Source organism: Argiope bruennichi, chromosome 11 (genome assembly GCF_947563725.1).
Source record: "Argiope bruennichi chromosome 11, qqArgBrue1.1, whole genome shotgun sequence".
Classification (NCBI taxonomy): Eukaryota; Metazoa; Arthropoda; class Arachnida; order Araneae; family Araneidae; genus Argiope; species Argiope bruennichi.
This window is the reverse complement of record NC_079161.1, coordinates 32500904-32520145: the sequence shown is the minus strand read 5'-3', so window position 1 is coordinate 32520145 and position 19242 is coordinate 32500904. Positions and strand designations below refer to the sequence as shown.

At 30.5% G+C, this 19242-nt stretch overlaps 1 protein-coding gene across 2 annotated transcripts in view; it reads right to left on the bottom strand.

Annotated features, from left to right (window-relative positions):
- LOC129957595 (nuclear hormone receptor FTZ-F1-like) overlaps positions 1-19242 on the bottom strand; it is a 270079-nt gene that overhangs the window by 17478 nt on the left and 233359 nt on the right. For both annotated transcript variants that reach the window (XM_056070009.1, XM_056070010.1), the window contains exon 5: positions 14204-14937. In XM_056070009.1, the coding sequence (XP_055925984.1) occupies positions 14204-14937 (734 nt within the window). The remainder of the gene's footprint in view (positions 1-14203; positions 14938-19242) is intronic.

The window sequence follows — 19242 nt, the reverse complement described above, 5'->3', positions numbered from 1 at the left end:
TAGACAATTTTAAAAAATGCAGCCCTCCCTACATTTTTTTTATCTGAATGAAAAATTAATTGAAGTGACAATTCAATTTCTAGGAACAAATTATTCACGTTGTTATGTACGGATTAATTAGTTATCACTCCAAATATTAAAAAAAAAATGAAAAATGGAGGAATTATTCCACATTCATACTACAGATCAGTAAGTATATTCGAATGTTGAGTCACAACTTTTCTACATTTGAGCGCTGAGTGGAATTGATAAAAAATAAAAACGTTCCAAATTCGAATAAAAATTTTGTCAAATGATGCATAGTAAATATTGCATAAAGAAAAAAAAGTTAGTTCTAAATCTCAAAAAATACTAGATACGTTGAAGAATTTTTTTCATAATTTTTACTACAATCACAACTCGAATCAACTCACGTAAAGAAATTACAAAAAAGTAACAACAAAATATATTTATGTTCTGCATCTCTTCAAAACCTTTTTTTTTTTAATTTATAATTAACAAATTCGATATTCCTAACTGTTAATCTTAATTACATTTTGGTTTGTCAAAACTTCTCTGTGTTCCATCCTCAACTACAGCCCCAGATTAAAAATAAGAAAATCAGGTCAAATGAAACAAAACAGAATGTGAAGCATATTTGGGCAGCACTCAAAGTCGATATTTTGACACATCAAATGAAATCAATACGGCGATGTTTACAGATCAGTTTTACCGAAAAATTCAACAGATCAATTTTCAGCAATAAAGATCATCAAAAATAACCACATTCCATTTAAAGGCGTAATTCCAAGAAAGCCCAAAAAGAATAAATATCATCAATTTTAAAACTAAAATAAAACAAAACATTGCGGACATTTTATTTACTTTCAATTAAGTGAGAATCCTAAATTAAATCCCCATCGTAAAAAAAAGAAGGTGAAAGAAGTAAAACGAGAGCCACTGATTCTTTCCATCAAAACCTTCTATTCATTCTACCAAATCACTACTGCATCAAAAATAAATATGGTGAAAGAGGCGAATATATCCGATGGCTGGAAACCATGGTAACGCCAGAAGGTCACCTCTACATCAGTAAGAATCACATTAAGAGTGCCACTAAGTAGTAATCAGCCGAAAAGCGAGAAAATAGGTCATGTTTTGCAACGCGGCATTAGGTTGCTACAAAATATTTCACAACAGTCATTCTTAAAAGGCTAATTAAAAAAGAACAAGGCAGCGCGAGAATTCGCTCCTTCTGTTGCCATATGTGGGAAAGAAATAAAAAAAATAATCATTATGTGTTCTGCCATTTTGTTAAAAAATCGTCGATGTTTCGAAATTTTATAGCTTCAAGACTTTCGTTTCGAATTGCTATTGTTTTGGTCTTTTCCACTATGTATAACTATTGCAAAAAATAAAAATTAAAAATATCGACGTCAATTATTTTGCTGAATTTTAATGAAAATGTTGTAGATGGATATTTATTCCGATAAAGATGGCAACTTATCAAAATTAAACTCATTTTAACTTTACCTTATAACATCTTAATACATTTTCATTTGTAAGCAATTAATATTTTATCTACTAATATTTTATCTGTTAATTTGATAATTATTGATTATTTTGAGAACTTATTAATTAATGAAATTTATTTGTTTTTAATTAATGAAAATAGTTTCGCAAATTTTATAATACAATGCATGAATTTCACTTTTCATGAAACGCAAAGAGGTTAATACGTATAACACCTACAGGTATAAAATATATATTCTTAACTCTTTTCACGAGAAGCTTCTTAAGCTTTTAACATTTGTACTATGAAGTTAATTTATCTACACTAATCAGCCTAAAATGGAATAGAGAAAAACAATTTTTATCCAGATTATGATACAAAATAAATATGGTAAGATTAATTAAAATGGTAATGTAGCGAAAGATTCGCTGAACATTAATATTAAATTCTAAACTTTTGCTAAGTTATTTTAAATCAAGATGAAGAAAACCAAAAATAGTAATTTATAAAATTCTTTTTTAATTGAAAAATGTACATCATGAATGCCATAGAGTGCAGACGATAATTTATATGTAAAATGTTCGATAATAAATTAATATAACATAAAATGTCAAGCAAAAAAATCTAAATATTAATGAAAATTTAGAAAAATTTTATAAACGCTGTCGTTTGTTACAACTTGACTAATATCAAATTTCGTTTTGACATTGAGTTACCACAGTAAGCAGTTTTCTCCAAACTAATGCGCGAAAACAATCTTTACAAAAACTTGCAATCTCTCGCCCAAAATTGCTTTAAGTTTATCAAAAATAACAACCCATTTAAAAACTACAAGAGAACTATTTTTAGGGAGGGGGGGGGGGGCAGGTCAAATCTATCGAACAGAAACCCAATCTAAACTTCCAAGTCTTATTCCTATGTAGAAGGGAGATTACCAACAATATGTAGATTGGTTGACGAATCAATATTTCAATGTCTAATTTAAGTGCCAGGAAAATTTGTGATGATAACCTTTATTATAAAAGGTGTGGGGAGGGCAGGAAGTAGAAAAGGGGGGGGGGTGGATCTAAAGTCGTTTTCATTTTATTTTAAGAGAAAATAACCGGAATTTATCGATAAATTAGAAATATTTGAAACAGATGCCAATTGTTCTCAATGGCAAATTAAGTTGACAATTCACAAAAGTCTACAAACGACTGTATTACGTATGATTAAAGCTGAGAGCGTTTCAGAACTATTTACCATCGCGTAATCATACATCTTGAGCTTTTCCTCATGAGTAATTCACTTGTAAATGACAACTGCAAAGCTTGTTTTTCATTCTTTTCTTACATTTCCAATTTCTACAGTATCTAGTTCATATTCCAATTTCTCGAAACTGTATCACTGCATCAATAAAATTCCGTTTATTTACTTAATATCACGATCTCGGTGGGCAATCCCTCCCCCCACCTTCCTCTCACAATTTTCTTTGAAAATAACAACCATCTCTCAACGTCAAGGAAGTGTTAAAGAACACAATGCTCGGCCGATCCGAGCCAAGTCAAAGGGGATTCAATTACAGATAACATTTTATACATTGACTTGAACCCGCTCTCTTCCTGACCGACTTGTAGAAAAGTGAATTAGTTTACTTTTTTTTCTCTCTCTCTCTTTTTTGACTTTTTTAGGGTGCGATCAATTCCTTGATTTCTTTTTTAACTGACCTACAAAGGAGCGACTTCATGTTTATAGAGGAAATCTAGATTCCAATTCTTTCTTCTTCGTTTTTTTTTTTTCCCAAAAAAATTTATTTCCTTTAAACTTGGGCGGGGAAAAATTCCATTTAAAACTTTTTCCGTTTATTTCAAGATAAAAATAATATAAGTAGTTCAATCATTACAGACCTCCCCCCCCCACTTGGATAAAGAAATAAAATAAAACAGCCCCAACCTTATGACAAATTCAGGGGAAAATGTTGTTAAAACACATTTATTTTCTATGTATAAAGGTTAATTTATTGATCGAAATCAGATGACCATCATTTTTATGAAAAGCAAACATTAAAAAAATTATTGGTTTTAATATAAATTTAGGGAAAATATTATTCAAAACAATGGTTATTTTCATTAAAAAATGGTTGATTAGTTAATGAACAGTTCAGTTCACAAACAATGAATACTTATTCAAAAAGTGAGCTAATACAAGAAAAAATGTTGTGTGAAAAATTTCTAGAAATGCATTTTAATTGGAAAATTCGCGTTAAATAAGAAAGTTGCCCCATCTTAAATTTTCATTTTAAAACTGGAAGAAACAGCAGAAAACTTGCCAACAAACATGTGCGAATGGAAACCAAAACGAGAATTAAAAATGTCAATTGATACATCAATGAACGATTTCCAGACCGAGTTTAGAATAATTTTTTTTTCACTAAATTAATAATATTTGTCCTTTTAATTTTTAAAAGTGATTCTTATATTTTTTTACATTAAAAGAATAATATTATAGAGTATAGTAAGCATGAAGTGGCAACATCTGTGCATATCACAGCAACTAAGAAAGAGAAACAAATAATTGTTACGATGTATGAATAAGCATATTTAAAAACTGTGTACTTTATTCATTTTTTTATCATATAAAACGAATCAATCAAATTCTCAGAAAAATTTATGGAAAGTAGATGATTAAATGACGAACAATTAGATTAAATAATATTAATTTTTAATAAATGTATCGTTTTTCTTTTTCATTAGAATTATTCATATTCATTAGAATTAATCTAATCTAAATTGCTTTCATTTATAATATATATAATTTTAAACGCTACTTGAATTATTTAATAGGTTACTTTTTATTTTCATATAAATAAGTTAGCAAATATGTGATCTGAATCAATATGTTCGAAAAATATTAAGGCTCAAAGAATACAGTACACAGCATACTGTAGACTTAAAACTTCCTTTGTATTTTTCAGACACCATTCTTTTAATAGTTCAGGACTGTCAAGTGGAAACTTTAAAGTCGCTTTCATATGACAATACTTTTTCCTCCTTTACAATAGCCAAAAATTGAAAAATAACTCACTTTTTTTAAGACAAAATGTTTGTTCAAAATCTAAACACATTTACAATAGCATTTACACACCGTAAGATATCAGATCCATATCACTCAGTCACTGATTCCTTAAAGCAATCGAGTCGGTAAAGAGCGTCTTTCTATTTATCACTTTATAGCTTAAAAACGTTAAATGATGGAGATAGGCGCATGCGTACTGTATCATTCAACGTAGCATATAATAACGCATTTAGATCGTCTGTGTAATCAAATTTGTCATATTATGACGTCACGTGATTTGATGATTGGCATAATTAATCAAACAACAAGAAGGGAGTTCGCTTTAGTACTCATAACTGAAAACGATCCTCACATTTAATCTTCAAAAAACATCCTCTGACCTCACTCCCCTTCATCGAAAAATGATCCAGGCCAACTGTCACGCCCCCCTCTTCATCCCCCATTTTTTTTACACCTGTGCAACCTACGTGAAGTGTGTGTACCCTAAAAGTTTTCGCCACACAGAAGGGGGGGGGGGAGACGCGAATGAATAACATAAGCACCGACCCAACCTGCGATGACCCACTTTTCATGACTGTCCCTTCCATTTTTTTTCTTTCTTTTTTTCTTTTTTACAATGAAACTACAGAAAAGAAGAAAGAGAATGTGGGGAAAAAAAGAATAGAGAAAAACGGGGGGAGAGGGTATTTTGTCCTCACCTAGGTGTTTCGGAGTGACAGTATCAATTTAGGTTTGGGGAGCATTTTTTGGGGTCTTTAAATGCTGTTTTGTTTAATATGTAGGTTGAAGGGGGGAAGGGGCAATGCATATTTGTAAAAAAAATCGGCTGCGTTTATATAATGGAAAGCGTGAGTTAACTTTGCAGGTAGGTTGGTATATGAGGGGAAAATAGGTGAGTAAAAAAAATCGTTTGGTAAATTCAGGCAAATAAAATTTTGGTAAATATTAGAATGTCCTTCTCACAAAAAAAAAAAAAAAAAAAAAAAAATCAGACGCATGCACTTTCTAAATTTTTTTCCCTCGATCGGAAAAATATTAAATATATCAATATATTAAAAAAGAAAAATTAAATTATAAAATAAAAATTTAAATACATTATAAAAATACGTAGCTAAAAGAGAGAGGGAAAACTCGGTAAGAATAGTAAAAAAAGAAATTTGAATGAAGTTTCTATGGTTTTCATTTTATACAATCAGTACTTTTTTCTAAGAATATCATGGAAAAATCACTATCAGTATTTAATGTGGATGATAAGCTACTCTAAACTACATTACACTAATTTTTTTTTCCATTTATTTCTGGATAAGCATAAGTTATCAATCAAGCTGAGTTTAAAAGGGAGCATATCAAAAAGTTGTGAAATAATATCAATACTGTAAAATAACATCAACCATAAATTAATTAATTAAAACCGGAAAAATTTTGAGAAAAAAATGAATTTTTATAATAATATCAGAGAAATTTAAAGAGATTGCTAAAAAAATCCGAGTAGAAACATTGACAGAAATTTCAAAGTAAAAGTTCGGAAAACATTTTTGAAACAGAGTGGGGAAAAAAAAAAGTTTGATAAATACTTTCTTAAATATAAATATGATATAATGATTTAACTACCAAAAAGTAAATATATACAAGCTATATGTAGAAAGGAATTCTTCTATAAAAATAGAAAGGAAAATTTCAGACTAAACAGCAAAAGTTACTTCTCATGAAACGTAAAACAGGGGCGCCCTCTAATTTAAACTATAGATAACTAAAATTATAGGTGAAAAATATCTCACATAAAAATAAAACAAAAAATATGAAAGATAAAAGTGAAGATAAGTGTGGAAAATAAAAGTAAAATATAAAACGTAGTTATCATGATTTTATATATACTTCTAGCACCGTCAAAAACTTAATATTGTGAACACCCAGCCCTATTATTAAGCTGTAAGAGATTAACTAAATTATAGGAAAGACTTTTCAACAGAATACTTTATACTATACTTTAATATATTTCAAGAAACGCCAAAATTGACTGTAATAAATACTTGCAGAAAATTCATTACATTATAAGTTTGTACATTTTATACACAGAGACGGAAGAGTAGCACTATAATCTATTATAATTTCAAAGAACAATTTAATTTACAGTTTAAGAATACAATATATCACGCTTCAAATTTATACTTTTTTACTTATTTAAGTTAATATATGTACTTATTAATTGAAAAGAAAAATTAATATCTTTACATGGAGAAAAAATAATTAACTGAAAATAATTGAAAAAATAATTAAAAAAAAATTACTACATTTAGAATAACGCTAAGTTTGAAAAGCTTGATTGCAAATATTTCATTGTAATTTGTAAAATAGCGATTTCATTTTTAAAAATATATCATTACTTAATGCTTTAGTTTCTTATTAAAGTCCACATTTTTGATTTTTTTTTTTTTTTTTTTTTTTTTTTTGGTTATATTAACGTCTCTTTTCAAGCAACGCTAGGGCTATTTTGGGACGGACCTCGTAATTTTGAACCGCGGTCTGATGACGACCACATTTTTGATCAAATGAAAATTCGTCGACGAAAGCGATGTCATGATTTTTCGAACCAAATTGGAATAGAAAAATGAACGGAAATAAATAAATAAATAACCCTGATCTGAAAAAGACACTTCCATATATATATATATATATATATATATATATATATATATATATATATATATATATATATATATATATATCAATTAATTGCTGCTTCCTACTTCATAATTCATTATAACAAATATTACAGAGTTTTGAAATCAATTTTCTTAAATTATCCACCAGGTGGCGCCATAGGTATAAAATGAACATTTAATAATATTAAAGAATTAATTTATAATTAGGTGTTAAAAGATTTTAATTTTATACTGCCATCAAAAACACGGAAGTGTCAAAAATTGTGAAAATCTAGCAAACGACAAAGTAATAAAAATATCGATAACAAAATTCACTAGTTAAAAAAAAACATGAAACGAATCATGTTGAATAAAAGTACATAATAAAAACTAGAACTTTAAAAATATAAAATTTATACAAAATGTTAAGTATTCCATTTGAAAAAATTCAATTCACACGATGGTTGATGTTTGAAAATCTAGCAAACGAGAACGTAATAAAAATATCGATAACAAAATTCACTAGTTAAAAAAAACAAAAACATGAAACGTATCATGTTGAATTAAAGTACATCATAAAAGTAGAACTTTAAAAATATAAAATTTATAAGAAATGTTAAATATTCCATTAAAAAAAAATTCAATTCTCACAATGTTATTTTTTTTCAAGGAATTTATAGGAAGGCTTTATATTTAAAAATTATACTATCTGTGTAATCAACAAAAAAGAACCCCGTTTGAAATTTGTTGAGGTACTTAATAATTAAACCACAAAAGTTTATAGAAAGTAATGAATTTTTGTACCAATGGAAATAAGAAGAAAAGTAATTTACTTCGCAGGGGTTTATTTAACTGACTTAATAATCCTGGATTCATAACCGAGTGCTTTTATGTAATTAAAATTCGCCAAGAAAGAGAGAAAAAAAAAAAGTGGAATTGAAAAAGGAGTGGATGATTTTAAAAAACATAATTGCAATCTCATTTACTTCAAGGACAATGTGAAGTGGGAAATGAAATAACTGAGTTAGGAAATGGTTTCTTGTATTGGTAATAATGAGTCAGACCGAAAAAATTTGAAAGGGCTATATGAAAAGAAAAAAAAAAAAAAAACATGTAATTAAGATAAGGTTTCTTATTCTTATTCATCTTTAAGAATTAACTCATACACAGAAAAAAAAGTAATCAGTATCTGTAATACATTTTATTTAATTTTAATTTCAATTAACATTGAATTTGATATATAAAAGAGAGATCTCTGCATATACTATATTTCGAAATAATACGATGAAAAGAAAATTAAAACTGAATTAAAAAATAATTCAGATATATTTTGGTTAAAGACATCAGTTAATTTTTATGATGAAATCGTCCTACCCATTTTCTAAACGATGAAATAAAATAAAATATTGAATTAATAAGATTTAATTACTTTCCAGATTTGAAAATGAAAGCTAGAATTTATGTATCTATCTATCTATTTTTTTCGTGGTGAAACTTGAAACTGTAATTCCTTTAATTCAATTTGTTGTACCTTATTATATTAGAGAAATTTTAATCATTTTATTCAAAAAAGGAAATATATTACACCGGTTAGAATTAGAATATACGGTGGGTGACTTAAAAATTCAGTGGCTCTAGGAATGCACAATTTAAGATTGCTATCTTAATAAATTGGTCAAATTAGTTTCAATTACAATATATTTTTTAATTTAATTAATATGTTAAAGATTTCTTATAATTCAATTTTCTTTTTCTTTTTTTCATATTCGGCTAAATTTCTGAAAGTGCTTTTTTTTATTATTATTTATTTATTAAAATTAAAGACCGTCCGGAAATTTTGTACAAAATTTTACTGAAGTAGATGTTGTGTTTATAACGATAATGAAAATTAGGATTAGAATATATAATAGTTAAATAAAAATAATAAAATTTGGTGAACTGTTAATATTATCCCAATACTATATAATTCATGGAATTTGTATTTTTTTTTCAAACTTATTTATTTGTCAATAAGAAAAATATAAAGATTTTTAATTGACTAGCCAGTAGTTACCCACACCCAAGATTTGGTGGTCTTAGAAAAAAAATCATATTTCCACTGTTGTCTGAATAAAGATACTTTAATTCTCATCTTTCAGCATTTAGAACTGTTGCATGCCGTTGTTATTACACGATGACGAATGTATTATGTTGACACAAAGAACGATTCCCTTATAACCCCGCTATCGTCCATTCTTTTAAACTTATTTGCAAAGTTCGTTTCGCCATGTTCTAGTACATAGTACCAAGAATTGGTGGTCTTAGAAACAATCATAAGTTTTATTTCCACCTGTTGTCTGAATAAAGATGCTTTAATTCTCACCTTTCAGCATTTAAAACAGTTCAATTCTTTATTGCTTCAAATCATAACTGTCAAGGACTGATCATTTTTTCCCTTTTAAATTAAAACAATACTTAAAAAAAAATACACGAAGAACAAATAAATATCGCAACACCCAACAATTCGTTAATCTTCCGTCTCGTTAAACAAAGAGAACCCTTTCTGAAATCCAAGCGGATCACTCAGATGTCCACAGAAAGTTCTCGAAAGAATCGAAAATAAAAGAAAACAACACTTTTCGATAGACACTTTTAATGATAGGTAACTGCTGACAGCAAGAAAGAAAAAAAAAAAAGTGTTAATGACGTCACAGGTGATTACATAAAGTCCAGTTGAGTGGGAATGTAAATAACCGGAGGGGAAACGCCAGTTTTGGCCAGGCGCAGAACTATGTCAAGGTGAAATATCGAACAGCCATCAGGGGAGAGAATGCTTCCATCGCCTATTCATTAGCATCACGATTCGAATCCCGGTATGGGCAAGTGGTTATCAGTGGGTTAAAAGCTGGATATAGCCGCGGGGGTGAATATTTTACATGTTAATTCTCAGTGGAAGCGAGAAAGATGTAATGAAAATGGAAGTTGGAAGAAAGTCGAAAGATTCACACATGTGGATTTTATAAGCATGGAACTTTCGGAACTATTCACTGACTTAATTAAGTTTTCTGAATTACACTGCTATAAAAATTTAGATTTCACTACAATAGGGGTAGGGAGGATTGGACAAGATATACGTAAATCTCTATTAATAATAAAAGAATGTATTATTTGCCAAGTGATTTTAAAACCCACCGCGCATGCGTTAGGATGGGTTTGATTCGACAAAATAGGGGTGACAGGAAAGATGAAATGAGATGTTTACATTTAACAATAAAGTAAATTCCGGAAATGCGCACATCCTTCCGCTTATCACCCCCTCGTTGAAAAGTGGTCGTATCAGGATATTGAAACGAACTGTAATATTGCATTCTATAGACAAATCGTTTGATTTAGAGTTACTGAATTTGCCACAAATACACTTTACAATGTCAGAAAAGAGCACCAAGGAATGACTTATTAAAATTTTTAATTAATTAAAATTCACCTTAGATTTTGTCATTTCTTTGCAATTATTTATAAAAATACTAATTGCAGAAAAATTATTTTAACATTATTTTAAGGTTTAAAAAAGAATGCATTTTCAGTTGTTTAAAAAAAGAATGCATTTTCAGTTGTTTAACATTTATCTTGTTAATGATACCGGGTCTTTAAATGCTGTCTTTTTAACCCTTTCATTACTGATCCGCCCCAAACGGCCGTGCAAATTCTATCCTGGCAGGCTGGTTTCTGTTTCAAACGAGGGGTGTAGGATGTATAGCCCGGTTCCGACGGCCTCTTGCCTTTACGGATATGGTCTGAAAGCAGCCATCTAAACAATTGTAGGACCACTCTCGTTTGTGGACGTCCATCGGGAGCTTTCCACAAACTATCGGTAAAATGAAAAGACATCAAAGAACGCCGGAAAATCACAAGTGAGGAGAAAGAGGGCAAAATGCGCCGGATTCAAGGCACGCACGAGCCGTCGGAATAGGGCTTAAAACGAATTATCATCCAGATGTCCTCGCGTTACATCCTACACCCTCGTTTGAAAAAGAAATCTGCACGTCATTATAGAATCTGAACGTGTTGTTTAGTAGTCAAAGGGATACTGATACTTACTATGATTTTAATTCCTGAATTTTGACAACTTTTTTTGTATAATTTTTAGCAATAGTTTACAAGCTTTGTAATCTCTGCCATACAAGACGACTGAAACTAAACAGAACTGATAATCCCAGTGACAATACAACAATTTTTGATGATTATTCAAGGGATTCGCAAAATCCAATTGATTGAATATCCATCTCCTTGGATTATTAATAATTTTAAAAAAAAAGATGCAATACTATTATCAGAAACCATATTTCGCAAGACTTCCAAAAGAAATCACATACATAGAATTTTAAAAATTTGCTGATTCCAAAACAAAACAGATAAAGTCTCATCAAATTGTGAAATTTCGGAATGAGAAGGATAGAAAAAAGAAGTGAGATGAGCATTGAAAGTTTGTAAGGAAAGATCAAACACATTTCGAAACAATTTGAAGGTATTTCGAAAGTTTTATTATCTCTTCGAATCGAAAATTAAAGGAAGGAAGATCTATTCAGATTGAGAAATTTCGGAATGAAAAGGATGTAAAAAAATGTAAGATGGACACTGGAATTTTGTCAAGAAAGGATAATGATCTATCGAAACACTTCAAAACTCAGAATCTCTTTAAATCGAAATTATAGAAATTGGAATTCATTCGAAAAAGAAAATTTCGGAATGAGAAAAATATTAAAAAGTGAGATAAGCACTGGAAATTTGTCAAGAATGGATCAAGATACATCGAAATATTTCAAAACTCACACGAAATCGATTTAAATTGCAGTAATAGAAGTTCAAATTTATTCGGATTGCAAAATTTAAAACACCCAATGCTGAACAATTTTCAAAAGGACCCAGAAGGGGGGGGGGGTGAGAGAAGAAATAGGAATAATAAGAAAGGAATATGAATAACAATGCATTTAAATGAAAAATTCCACTTTTTAAATCGATTTTATCAACTGAAATTTGTAAATACGATTGATTCCACCCGAGTTTGCACTGCTATACTCATGACAAAGAAAATGGCAATATCTGTTTTTCTAATCCTAAACAGGGGTGGTAGATATGAATATTAAAATGATTAACGATGTGAAAAGATATAAAATTGAGTTCGGTTCAATGTTTCTGCTATGCAAATTTTAGAAGCAATAATCATTGGGGGACATGTGATTGAACTTTTGAAGGTAGACCAAGTTGCAATAATGCTGGCACAGAATAAAAGGGCCAAAATAAAAAATCTCAAGGCTATAGCAGTGTCCTTGGAGAGAAATCAAGGCAACTATGAAAGTCCGACAGACGATGTAGAAATCTTTTGCAAAAAATTTAGCAATTTTTCTATCTTGCGAAACATTGGTCAAGAACTGGGTCAAGATAATGATAAAAGACAACAATTTACCTTGACTTTCATTGATGTAAATGATCGTTGAAGTTGAATTGCTACATCGGAACTCCACGTAGCAATGAGGAATGCTATCTCCACCATCATCATTATCATCATATTCAATCATCGAACTATCTTGACATGCAGCGATGCAAAGCTGCTTGATGCAAAGATCTTATTTATATATTCTGCAACAATTTGCACTAAACTAACCAAAAGTAAGAGAATGGTGTGGTATAGGAATGTTGAATCTTAAAAATCAACAGGTAGCAAGGGAACGGACTCTCTTGTTTATTGATGAGTGTTGACGGCATGGAACAAAATCGGTAGCATGAGAGTGGAATCTCTTGGTTATTGATGGCATGGAACAAAAATGTGAATGCCATCAAAAATCAAAAATTCGCTATGATTGCTGAGATGGAAAGGAATTTTATCTGAATGGTTTTAGAATACATTTATTTCAGTTGCTATGTTACCAAGAGAAAGATAACAAATCTCTGTAAAAGATAGTGTAAATTACATAAATAAGAACTTGAAGAGAATTAAACGAACCTGCATCGCCTGCATCTTAAATCCAACATCTAAAAAAAAATTAAGATGAAGGATTTGAAAAACCTTTCATCTTTGGAAAAAGATTTGCGAAACCTTTTTTTTTTTTTTTTTTTTGAGGATCTTGCGAAACTATCAGAACTAAGGCAATGCCTTTCCTTCCAGCCTTTAAATAGTTCATTAGATATATATGACCGTCATATAAGTAAAGTCTACTTTGCTAATTTATTGCAATAATTGTTTTCATCCAAGGCGAGCTGCCTGAAGTACATAGCAGCAACAAAGAATGAATCTAAAGGAGTTCTAAAGCAAATTTTTCAGAATAGGAAAATAAAATACGCTTGCTAGATTTTAAACAGAAGTTGTATACTTTTGTTTATTCAATATCTTCCAGGCAGTTAGATTGATCTTAGTGCATCAAAAGAACGGAAATATTACTCTAAAAGCCAAGCTAGACCCTTATCTACTGGGGAGTTGCAATGAGATTATAGATGTCCCAAGTTGCAAGTCTTCAGAAGCACCACGGAAACTAAACTTTGGTGTGTTTTGCAACTTTATAAAATCATATATGTTGAACGAGGCATTTATGCCTTCAGGAAGTATCATGGAGATAAAATATTAGTGTTTTTATGTCAGTTTTTAATGTTCAAATATGCTGAAGAGGCCATGCTTATGAAATCATTTACTTCTTTTAAGTCACTAATAAAAACTGGTGGAGGAGACAAAAAACCTATTTCATAACTGGCATCACTCTTCCGTGTAACGGCACTACTAAAAACTTGGTGTCAACACTCATTCTAATATGAAAAGGGATTTAAGATGAATCTTAAGGTTAATGCATATTTCCCTCTATATTCACTGCATGCCATAGAATAATTATCTATATTTTGCATTCTGATTCTATTTATGTTCCGCATTAAAATATCTGCGTTCTGTTTGTTTTAGTTCCCATGAAAATTTGTATTGGTCTTTACCGATCCTTATGTACGGAAATATGTCCGAAAAGGAACAAGGAGTCATTCAGGAGCAGTGACTTACTTTGAGTTCCTTGAAGAACACACTATTGCGAGCCCAGTCAACTTGCGCGAAGAGGGATTGATCGATAACTTTGCACATGAGTTCGAAGGCGTCCACCTCACATTGGTTGTACGTCTGATTCTGCAGCAGACCGAACAGCTGGTTCTGCCATTCCTTGTCATCCGGCATGGACTGCTGGAACTCCCTGATGAGATGAGGCACCTTGCCACTGCCACCAAACAGACTGTGGGTGAGGGACAGCGGGGCTCCAACGTCGCTGTAGTGGTAGGGCGACTTGGGGGACCCGGCAGACCTGCCACCGTTGTTGGAGGCTCCCGACCCGGGTGGCGAGGGGGCTCTGTTCGATGGCCACGAGCTGACTTTGATGGGTTCCTGGAGAACGGGCGGCCCTCCGACCGCCAGGGCGAAATGGGCAGCGATCGTGGAGTTGGTCTGGGCCGATGTGCAAAGGGGTGAAGGGGACGAGTCTGGAGAACTGGTGGAGGAACTCAGTTGAGGGATCTGGATCAGTTCCTGTTTTATGTGGGGCTCGTTCGAGTACATGGAGGGGGATGGAAGTGCAGGTGGCGGGAAAGGGGGCGGACCAACTGGTGACACTTCGTTGCCAACGACGCCCTGGCACTGGGCTCTGGCGATTTGTTTTTGCCTCATCATCTGCAGCTTCCTCGCCCGGTCGCGCTTGTACATGGGGCCAAACTTGTTCCTGCCTCCTCGCATCCTGTCTGCTCGAACGGCTGAAATGGACAATAGAACAGTTATAAGTTGGAGTTCAGAACAAAATAGAAATTAAAGATTTTGAATTTTTTTAAGTAGAATTATCAAAGAACATTGTATCCTGGGTGTTCACTAAAGACTACTCAGTTAATATCAAAATAATGCATTTACTGAAGTGACCAGATGTACCAGTAGTGTCATGATTTCTGATGATTAGTGATATGTTGTCGAAGGTAGCATAGTTTTATTATTTAATACGCAATTCGTACGATAATTTTGCAAAAAAAAAAAAAAAAAAAAAAAAAAAAAACTCTATATTTAATAGAAAAAATTAGATTCTTTCCAACTTCAAATATTTAATAGAAACAACTTATATAACAAATGGATGTAGATAAGATTTGGGTTTGAAGATGAAATAATAATAATAACGATCAAAAGTGTTGTATATGTTTCTTTATGTCTTTTTATTATTAATATGTTAAAAAAAATCACTTTTCTATTTCCTTGGAAAAATTTGCTCTATGACAATCCCCCCCCCCCCCATAATTCCCATAGAACTAAAAATTTAAAAAAAAAAAAAAATCATCAACGCCAAAGTTACTCAAAATCTCGCCAACGAGTAAATTCCGACCAATTAAAGTAGTATATTGCGTCCAATGTATTTCTTTAACAAAATAATTGGTGACCATCTGCTATAAAGATAATACAGGACAACAAGTAATATTGATAGCATTCTTTCAGTATTCTCCAGGAATTTCTTTAGTGAACATTTGAATGAAAAATTAATTCCGAGATATTTCTCATCTTTTTTTTTTTTTTTTTTTTTTTAACGGATGAAAGCAAACACATCTAACATTTTATAATAGTGATTATTACAGATTCAGTCTTTCTTTTGAATGTATAAATTATATATTTATTAGCTATATCGAAAAAGGTCAAAATGCAATAAATTTTACTCTAAGCTTTAATGAGATAAAAAAAAAACATATCTACAACTTTTTCAGAATTCATCAATCACAGTTAAAAAGGGAAAAGAATTGAAAACCACAAACCACTGCTTACTTTAACCTCATTGTTATATTTACAACAATAGGAATTTTTATCTTTATGGAATGCATCGATTAATCCAGCATTTTAAAATGGAGTGAAAAGAATAAAAAAATCGAAAGGAACTCTTTATCTATCGCGTTAATTTTATTCTGTTATCTATATGATGTAATTCAACGAAAATGCCTTCAAAAAGAATTTAAATAATATTCTTCCATGAACCAAAATCATCGTTCTGAAGATCTAAGATAACAAAGTCATTTGAAAATCTATATAGTTTTATATATTAAACTTACTTATATAAAAACTATATATTACTTATATTAAAATTACTCCATATTAATACAGAATCAACATCCTAAATCAATTTAAGCTTCAATAATTAAAAAATCTTTAATTGATAAAATTACAGCAGTAATTAATAATAGAGTAATATAAAAATTAAGATCGATCCCATTGTTTCCCGCCCTCTGAACCTGAAATAATTCTTCAAATAACAATCGTTCAGAATAACTTTGCCATGAGACAAAAAAAAAAAAAAAAAAACCTAACAATTGCTGCGACTTAAAAATACAATAAAAATTCGATTTAACCAAATATTCGAATTAAAAACAAACAAACCGAATCTAAATAAGAATATAATACGAGAAAAAGACCAGTTTTAAATAAATTAAAAATAGTAACAAAAATTTAATTGTAATATATAAGTTTTTTTAAAAAAATTCATTTTCCATTCTATCAAAAAACCCTAAAGTTAACATTCCTAATTCTGAAATAACAACTAAATTAATTTAAAATTATGTGAATTTCAATTATTTGGAATTTATAACTCATATTTAATAGATTTCTATTCATGTTCAATGAAACCACATACTTCTTTAATCATAAACGGCGTACAGTGGTTACCGCAAATACCAAAATCTCCCTATTCTTCAATTCCAACAACGCCTCAACTCATAAAACGTAATAAAATGAAGAAAAACCAATAAAAACTGATATAAAAATTCCATTTTATGAGTGCTGCTTATTAAAAGAGAAAACGACCAAGTACCAATTCATTTTGCAGAAAGAACAAATGAAAAAAAATCATTAAATAGGAAGAAAGAAGAAATAGAATGAATATAAACCCCCTAAGATTATCATCATAAAAAGTCACGGCGATTTCCAGAAAAGATGGATAAAAAACGTGAAAATATTCTTTTTTATTATTTTTTTTCATTCCTCCCCCTTCCATTTAGAGGAACATTTTTATCTCATTATTCCACTTATCAAGAAGGCCCGTTACGAATGATGGAAGAATGACTACAAGTGGTTGGCCTTGTCCCACTTACAGCTTCGACGGATGTGTGAGCGCTTGGACGACGCCAAAGTACATAAGAGGGGAGGAGAGGTGGGATGAGCTACTCACTCACGATTTTTTTTTTTCTTTTCTCTCTGCAGCCTTCGCAGTTGTTTTTCTAGCAATTCTTTCTTTTTTTTTTTTCTTTGTTTCCTTTCTTCCTTTCATACTCCCCAACGTAGTATCAAGTTGTTATTTTTCGATGGTGTCTTTCATTTTTTTTTACGTGTTGTGTTTATTCTGTAATTCTCGCAGCTCCATGCCACAGCAGGAGATGGGGAAAAGCAGGAAAGATAGTGCGCAGTTAGTTAGACTGGTCAATCAGTTGCTATGGTACCCGATGCATCTGACAGGGATTGTCTGAAAGGAAGTTGATTTGTGTGTCGGCGAAAGGCAAATCGTTTCTGAAGGTTCTCGGCTAGAATACAAAATGAGACAAACTTTATTAATATTTTTATGTAAATCCTATGGATGATAAAATCGGCAGCTTCAGATACCTTTGATCATCAGGAATAGGTTATATATATGTATTCCTAAGATGAAAGAATACCGACAGTTCTTTATTTCGAATTCTGTAATATTTCGAATTAAAAATAACCTTGAAAATAATTTATAGCCGAACAAATCTGGATTTTAGTCATCGTAAACAGATTTTCGACGAACACAAAAACAAATCTTTCGCGAATGAATAAACAAATTCTAGACGAAAGCATTTCTAAGAACAGTTCTTAATAAGAACAGACGATCATGCATGGTTACAGTTAGTTGTCACATGGCTGATGGATAGTTGCCATTTTCACAAGAATATATAAATTATTAAGAGGAGAATAATCATATCAGGATCACATCTCAATTATAAATATTTTACAAGCAGTTTTATTAATTTTCTTGGCCAAGGCAGGAAAAAGAATTTTTATTTTTCTTCAATGGAAAAACAGATTGCGGTTAGAGGGGAAAAAAGTCCTACATTAACCTTAAAAGTATAACTTCAGTACAAAATTTCACAACTTGCCAAACGTTTCATTCCTGATTTTTTTTTTCTTTTTTCTTTCCCTTTTCAAAAATTTGCTGTACTTCCAAAAATGGAGAGTAATTCACAATATGGAACGATAATAATATTCTGTTTAAAGAAATTAGATATTATATTGATTGAATTAGGAATGCTTCGAAGGAATGTATATCGATTCCACCTAATTTTTATATTTAATTATTTATTACAAATGCCCAGAAGATTGGCTATGGCGCCGTTAGATCTACAGCTTTCCAATATTTCTGAACTTTGCAGTCATAATTTTTATACAGAATTAAAATATTTTAACCCATACAATTTTAGCCTGCAAATTCAAAAATACAATAATTCGTTTCACAGAAAATGAAGTAATAAAGACTATTGTTAAGAAAATTTTAATCAAGTTTTATGAGGCGAATCTATCATCCTAACATTTTTGGATATAAATATTGAAGTATGAAAGAATACACTATGAAAAAAAGATGTTATGGAAATTTTGTCACCTTGAAAGAATGCTTGTTGTTGTACAGGATTTTTCTTATTATTAATGATATATACACCGTTAATAGCACATTACAGTATTTATATGATACAATTTTTCACAAAGAATTTGCATGAAGTAAAATGCACTCCTATAAACATCCTGTTTTCTGTTTCATATCTTTCTGTTATATAAATGCATAATTTATTTACACATTTATTTTTAATTCATATTTAAGTGGTACAAAATTTAAATAATAATATCAACCAAGAATTCTTTTAATAAACAGTAAAAAATGTCTGTCTTGAAGCAGGTTTCAGCTGAATTGACCAATTGGAGAAAAAAAAATGTCTGCAGATCTACATGGAAAGTATAATTTTTTTTTTAAATAGTTATTTCTCCAAATTATCAAGACGTTTATTTTTCACTTGTTTCTTATGTTTATAATT